General features: G+C 45.0%; 3 protein-coding genes across 3 annotated transcripts; 1 reads left to right on the top strand and 2 right to left on the bottom strand.

The window, feature by feature from the left end:
- Positions 1 to 384: 384 nt before the first annotated feature.
- On the top strand, positions 385 to 1959 carry N7481_002835 (uncharacterized protein; the record flags this gene model as incomplete). The annotated part of the gene is made up of 3 exons (XM_057262054.1): positions 385 to 534; positions 599 to 970; positions 1030 to 1959. The coding sequence occupies 3 exons, from the start codon at positions 385 to 387 to the stop codon at positions 1957 to 1959; spliced, it is 1452 nt and encodes a 483-aa protein (XP_057126986.1).
- A 247-nt stretch (positions 1960 to 2206) lies between these two features.
- On the bottom strand, positions 2207 to 3081 carry N7481_002834 (DUF829-domain-containing protein; the record flags this gene model as incomplete). Its single annotated transcript, XM_057262053.1, has 2 exons — positions 2207 to 2885; positions 2957 to 3081. 2 exons carry the CDS (start codon positions 3079 to 3081, stop codon positions 2207 to 2209), a joined length of 804 nt encoding a protein of 267 aa, XP_057126985.1.
- Positions 3082 to 4378: 1297 nt separating this feature from the next.
- N7481_002833 (NAD(P)/FAD-dependent oxidoreductase) lies at positions 4379 to 6515 on the bottom strand (the record flags this gene model as incomplete). Its single annotated transcript, XM_057262052.1, has 12 exons — positions 4379 to 4416; positions 4472 to 4616; positions 4681 to 4717; positions 4769 to 4827; positions 4880 to 4912; positions 4966 to 5101; positions 5170 to 5207; positions 5269 to 5338; positions 5388 to 5553; positions 5606 to 5966; positions 6021 to 6252; positions 6304 to 6515. 12 exons carry the CDS (start codon positions 6513 to 6515, stop codon positions 4379 to 4381), a joined length of 1527 nt encoding a protein of 508 aa, XP_057126984.1.
- Between the last annotated feature and the right edge of the window lie 765 nt (positions 6516 to 7280).

Genomic DNA, 7280 nt, shown 5'->3' with positions numbered 1-7280 from the left:
ACAACTCACCCGACATTTCATACCACACAGAATCCATGCATCCGCGAGCGACCGTTTATTGACTGCAGACTTTTGGAACCTCTGACTACATAACAATTACTATATCCTATAAAATGATGACCAAAGATAACAAAAAACTTCAGATAATCAAACACGACTCTGTTCAATGCTTATTTATCTCCGCGGGGAGTGTGTCAAACCGATCAGCTGTGGGTCGGTCGGGGGCTAAGATGGAAATTTTTTGTCTGGATGCGCCCTTATCACAAAGTGGAACAACTAGAGAGTTAGGTGCATCTGATTGCAACTAACATATGCAGATGATTCCCCGTGCGAGATTGTTGAAAATATTTTGATGGTTATGAGATCTGAAGAATTTTCTGCGCCATGTCAATAAATCATCAGAGCGACGAGCCTCATGTGGCGGACTTCGCCAGCAAAAGCGAGGCTGTCATTATCGGAGAAGAGAAAGGTGATGGTTCTGAAAATTCACACTGTCGCAAGAAGTGGCAGAGTAATGTGACCATCGTCAGCTGTGTAAGTTTCGCAACACAGAAGATCAGGCCTTTATCGACATCCCTTCTAACGCTGACAACCATAGTATATTGCAAACTTCAGTGACGGGTTTCAGAACAGCCTGGCAAATCCAACCAATGTTATTTTCAAGAAATTACTCGGGTCGGCTGGCTATTCTGCCAACATGAAGACGCGAATCAGTAACTCTTTGATTATCGGAGCGATTTTGGGCGTCGTTGTTTTAGGTTATACTTCCGACATGTTCTCTCGACGGTCTGGACTACTCTTTACCTCCTCGCTGGTGGTAATTGGTACATTGATGTCTACCGTTGCTCTCAGCGTGCATCCATCACACAATATGCTCTGGTATTTCGTCATAGCGCGCGGCATTGCAGGCTTTGGTGTTGGGGGTGAATATCCTCCAAGCGCAGCTGCAGGCATTGAGGAATCAGACACTGTATGTTCCCCCATTTATCTATTTTATCTCCAAATCTTTGTTAATCTTGAGTACCACAGGTCATGAGAAAATACAGAGGGCCACTTTTTGTCTCCTTCACCACGCTGATGGCCACGCTTGCTGGTCCGATTCTGCAAATTATTTATCTTATTTGCTTGGTCGCGAGTGATAACAACCTTACGGTCACCTTTCATGCGATATATTCGATTGCTACTATTATCCCTCTGATAATCATTGTTCTACGCATGTTTATGACTGACTCCGTCTTATTCCATGATTCTAACCTTACAAAACAACGCCGATCGCCAAAGCTATACCTCCTTCTCGCTCGTCGATACTGGTGGCGCATTCTGACAACATCTCTCGCATTCTTCCTTTACGACTTCATCAACTTTCCAAACAGTATCATGTCAAGCACAATTATTGCATCACTCGTGAAAGATAGCGATATCCGAAAAACCGCAATCTGGCAAGTCATCTTAGCGGTTCTTCCCGTACCAGGCGTCATGATTGGTGCCTGGCTCACGAATGCAATTGGCCGTCGGAACACTGGAATCCTAGGTTTTGCGGGCTACATGGTCCTCGGTTTTATTATCGGAGGCACATATGACAAGCTTTCGAAGAACGTTGCTGCATTTGTTGTCTTATATGGTCTTTTACAGGCATTTGGACATATGGGGCCAGGCGCAACAATTGGACTTATCTCCTCTGAAGCCTTCCCTACAGCCATGCGAGGAATGGGCTATGGAATTGCGACTGCCTTTGGAAGAACTGGTGCCGCCGTTGGCACTGAGTGTTTTACCCCGTTGCAGACTGCTGCTGGAAACAGTTCGACATTCTACTTAGCGGGCGGCGTGGCCATTCTTGGTATTGCTGTCTATTGTCTCCTACCAGAGAGCAGTAACCTCGATCTTGAAAAGGAGGATAGATCTTTGGAACAATATCTGGCCGAGAACGGATATTCTATCGGGCAAAATGAGAAAAGTTGAGTCGTGGCGTATCATCTCTTTCGCCTGTGTTTGAAGTTAAAAGAATGACAACACAAGCCTATTCATCGACTTTTGCTTAAAATTTCGATATTCCACGTGGTCATGGACTCAGTCGTCATATTTTTGGACGATTAGAAAAATATAGATATGGATGGGAGCGCTTTCTGCATGAATGATAGGTCTAGATTTTATATTATGTCTAATGTACAAGTTTATTATACAGTGATAGATGGACACTCCGTTCAGTCTAGCATGTAGGCTGGGCCTCACCCCAGGCAGTAGAGATCTTGCCCCAGTATTGCTCAGGATGAAGTCTCATATGGCCCACATGCGGCGAGCCTTCGAATATCTCCAGGTCAACCTTGTAGCCCTGGCTTTTTACCTTAGCAACAGCCTCCTCCAAATCCTCCCACCAGATGATCTCATCCTCCTTGGAGTAGAGGTAGAGTCTGTTTGTCTCGACCGGAGCAATATCATGATCATTCATTACTCGAGTCGCCCAAACTCCCGAGGGTTCAGTACCACGTAGTAATTCCCATGCATAATTTGCCCACAAGAACATCCACCACAGGCCTTGCGTGACTGCAAAGGGCCATGGGAAGTATTTCGATGTCCCGACAGCCATTGCTCGTGACCAACGGCCGACTTGGGATGCGAAGTCCAAGCTACCTGGCGTAGAGTCACATACTAACAGCGCATGGGGAAGCTTCTTGTCGCTGCCATGGCGTTGTTGATACGCAGTAAATGCGGCTGCGAGGAAGATGCCTCCGGTGTTCGACATGGCATGTAATAGGACTCGTTCCTCTCCATTACCACTTCCGGTGGGCATTGGGAATACCGTGTCAATCACGGGTAGCATTGCTTCAACCCGGGCGTCGAGGGGTTGATTAGATGCTTGAAAGGTGCGAGATAGTACAACAATGATCCTGGCACGGGGAATAGGTCATTATAGCCTTCGGAATATTTCGAGACGTGTTTCGGCATGCCGTCGCCCCACCCGAAGATAACGATAGTTGTTGGCTCATGAGCTAGTGCTGGTTTGGCCTTTTCATTCCCATTCCGAAGGTATACCCGATCAGATATCGCGGTGAACCCGGGGAAAGGCAGTGGTTGTGGAGCCATTTTTGACAGGGGCTAGCGGATTCAATGGGACTCGCTGCTCATGAGCAACCTTGAAAAATATTTAGAAGACTTGCGAAAGCGAAACGGCGATTCCGCGAGAATATGGGATGGGGGATCTCCTTTACCTAATAATCCAGCATTATATACCAAAATCCGGTCCGAATGGTAGATAATCAGAAAATTCGAATTTGGAAGTTGATCCGAAGGGCCAGGCGCAAAGGGAGGGTTCGTTGGGAAAATACAATCGAACTGGCCAGCATTCCGAGGATAGGTGGGTCGTTGGGAGAGAATAAGCGAATCAAAGTAAATATTTCCATCTTGGCTTAATGTGCCTCGGTACAAATCTGATCCTTCTTTGTCGCAGGCCACCGTGCGCGTCACGTGAATTTTAATGATGGAGGAAGAAAAAGGACAACCACATAATTGGAATCTGAATAATTATTTTTGAATGAATAGCTCTGGAATCTGAGGTCAGTATCCGATTACTTTATCCATTTCAGGACTGATTTATGGTGTGAATTCCTATTCAAATCGCTATGTGCGCGTTGAGTCGCGTAAACCGATGACATAAGCAGCATTAAAATAAAATAAACATGAACATTGGGCTATCTTAATTATGTAGGATGTGCATCAAGTTGTTGAATAATAAAGTGTGTCGAGTGAGACTTAGACGATTTCCTTCCTAAGGGCAACTATGGAACAGTTTGACTAGAGTAGTAAACAAGATTCTCATTCCAAGCCTATTAAGGCTGCGTACATCCCGCTTTGTGCATTGGTCTGCAATTTATCCGTTAAATTCACAATGATCCCAGGGCTTGAAGGGTTTTTTTACTTGTGAGTTTGCCGGTTGCGTACCAAGTATATGGGGGTTTGGCCCTGTGGGCGATGGAATCGCCAACTCTGTGTAACTCACCCGCCGTCTCAACGTTGTGATGGCATATGGGCTGCGTTTGGAGTTGAGAAGGATATGGATTGGAACACCTGGAAGATAGGCATGCTGGAGCAAATCATTTATCATGATGCACGCTTGAAATTTTTTTCTTTATAGATTCGGAACAGGTCCATGAAAGTTTTTCACTATGTTTACGTCTATTCGACAGAGGATGCTGATACACATATTCACAGTTTGTTCTTATTTCGTATATTTAAATGTGTGGAGCTTACCTCTATCGCATAGTATTTTGAAAGCTCCATGAAAAATCTTGAAAAATTGAGTATACCATAACTGGTTCATAGTCGTATGCTTGTGGTTTCCCGTGGAGGTTCCGCTACCCCACATAAAGCCCCTGAGTGAGTATCAGAGGGGGCTGTTAATGCGAAAATGGAAATCATGAGCTGCGAGATAGTAATTTCAGCAATATCCAGAACAAATGGAGATGGACAACCATACGCGAGGCTAATTTCAGCTTTGACATGTCACGAGGTCCTGTCTCCCCTTCTTCAAGCCCATTGCATTTTTTGCCCTCCTCAACAGTTCGCCATTTCCACAGAGGGGTAAAGCGATCTGGATTTCTCTCCAGCTGATTTTTGACGTACTAAGGGGAGAATTGTGTTAGATATGCCCTGGTAAATTGAGATAATTAATGCGAATGAACGAACCTTGCCGAGAATCGGTAGGAACTTGAAGCCATGTCCACTGTAAAGTATGAGTTGAGGTTACTGCGGCCTATTTTAATTGAATACTCACGAGCCACCCGTGCAAATAAATAACGAGTCAGAATACCCAGGTACATAATCAATGACAAACTGATCTGGATTAGCGGTTTGTGCTCCTATCTGAAGCGAAGAAAAGACGTACCTCGTTGTCAATACTATCCGTGTACCAGCACAACTATTCTTATTATCAGTCAAGTGCGATAAAATCGAGGAAAAGAGAGCACCAACACGACTATCCGTGAACCCGATCTCAGTTAATTCAGGGAACAATCCACCTATCACTCGCTTCATTTGTTTCAGTCCATAAAGTGGCACGGTGTTGATGGGATTCGGGCTGTATTTTGTCCGAGGGGTCGATATCTTCCTGGAAGAGTTGGTAATATTAGTTTCAATAAGCGGGGTATATGTTTTGCTTTCAATTTAAAGACGCACAAACTCTCTTGGGATGGGTGGGCTTGGAAGTTGGTAAACTGGATCGATGGAAATTAGTATAAAATATGATATCAAGGAAAGAAAGAGCGTCTACAATACCTTGCGAGCACGAAACCCGAATTTTATTCTGCCCTCCTTCGTGATAGGGAAGCCACCTCCTTCGTAAGCACTGTCTAGATTGTTAATCCTGTCTGAGCTTTGTGAATATGGAATCTTACGAATCTCCTTCTCCTTCTAAGAACCTCCAGACTGGGAAGTTGTCTGGGTGAAATCTTGCTCGAAGATCCTGTCGATCGCTAGGAACATCTACGAACATCACTGTTCCCATTGTTGCTTCGACAGAGCGATGTGCATCTGGAATAAGAGACGAGGACCAAGGACCACCTATATGAAACAATTAGTATTATTTAGTGTCTCAAATAGCGGAGGAGCTCACAAGCAACGATGACCAGGTCTGCATTGTGGCGCAAGCCATCCTGAGTCTGTATACCGGTAACTCGCTTGCTGGAACCAGACTCATCAACGATCAGACTTTTGATATCGCCTTGAGGTCGACCAAGGATGAATTTCACTCCAGCCTTCAGGCAAATATGGCGCGCATAAACGCAGGCCTGATAGAAATTAACCCAAGAAAGATAGAAGAAGAATCGGGGCATTACCTTGTCTGCGAGAGTAATACCGGACCCTGCATCAAGAAATCCGTTTGTACGACCATCTCTGAACGTATCAAAGCGATGGTATTTCTTGGCCCAGTTGGGTCCTAACGAATTGACGCGTCGCTCATCACTGTCGCTGTTCTTTGTAATATGTTAGAACATGGAGCAAGAACTAGCCATATTTGTTGCTCATACCTTGACAAATTGCAGATCGCGGAACGAAGGAGCAGTTTCGCCCATGACTCGAAGATTTTCATTATAAAGATCAATCAATTCTGGCCCATCGGCCAAATGAAACACACCACAAAGAGTCAATAGCTCATCTTCGGGAGTGAGTGGGTCGGGAAGTTCAGAAGGATCGCTATTTTTTATGGCTTGATTCCACTCGAGCCAAATGTCTCTAGCCTCAAGAGCGAGATCTTGGGAGCTAAAATTGAGTTTAGCAATGATATTCAGATTGATTTCGCTCATAACATACTGGCTTTTGCTGCCGTATGTGGCACGGAAGATTTTGTTTATGTCTGCAGAGGCACCATCGCAGCCATTGGATGGGTTGTAGTGATTCTTTTCAAAGTCACATCTATCAAAGATAGTGACATTCTTGTAGCCACCTCGAGCGAGCCACAAGGCTGTACTTAGCCCGAACACACCGCCACCAACAATTATAACATTGGATTCAGGGCTGCTCATTTTGTCTCAAGACGGATTGTACTGACAAAATAGATTGAAAGAGGATTGCTGGACGCTCTGTGATTACAACATATATTCAAAGAATACAAGTGATGTGCTTCATTCATCTACACTTTTAATTAAGAGATTTGAATTCCAATGCCAGGACGGAATTGCCGCCATCGAGATGTGGATTGTAAACCGTCTGTGTGGCCGGGCGGCATTTCCGTTATCTCGGCGAGTGTTGTCGATCGTTGGATGCGGGGTTGTCCGAAGGACAAAGAGACTCGTCCACTCCAGTGATCTAGTCTAGTCGCACAAGCGGGGGTGCGTTAGTGTAGTTGCGCATGAGCATTTCAGCTTGTTCGCGATAGGATCCGTTGGTGCGGCATTTCCGTTCTTGTTGTTATTGATCGTGCATCCCACGATTTGATTGAACCACGCAAGGGATCCGCACCATATTTCATTGGTCTGGTAGACATATTTACCAATTATATGAGTCTAGTTGAGGGATACCAGTAGATTGCGGATCTGCCGCTCTGGTTAATTATCTGAAATCATATTCGGATCAAACTCCACAATTTTATCCATGTGAGCCGGAGTACAGGACCGTAAGACAGATTGTTATAAAGCCATGTCTGAGGATGCGGTCAAGTCTCACCTACTTCGATGTACCGTCATGCATCTAATTTCTTCAAGACTTCTTGAATCACACCATACTTCAATATTCAATTGCGTGAAGAGCTCCTACTGGCCTCAGCCGCATTTAGTGGTCTCATGCTCAAG

The sequence above is a fragment of the Penicillium waksmanii genome (genome assembly GCF_028829765.1).
Source record: "Penicillium waksmanii strain IBT 27052 chromosome Unknown utg000002l:1.0-3326099.0:1.0-3328782.0, whole genome shotgun sequence".
NCBI lineage: Eukaryota > Fungi > Ascomycota > Eurotiomycetes > Eurotiales > Aspergillaceae > Penicillium > Penicillium waksmanii.
The sequence above is the reverse complement of the archived record's forward strand: the minus strand, read 5'-3'. Positions and strand labels throughout refer to the sequence as shown.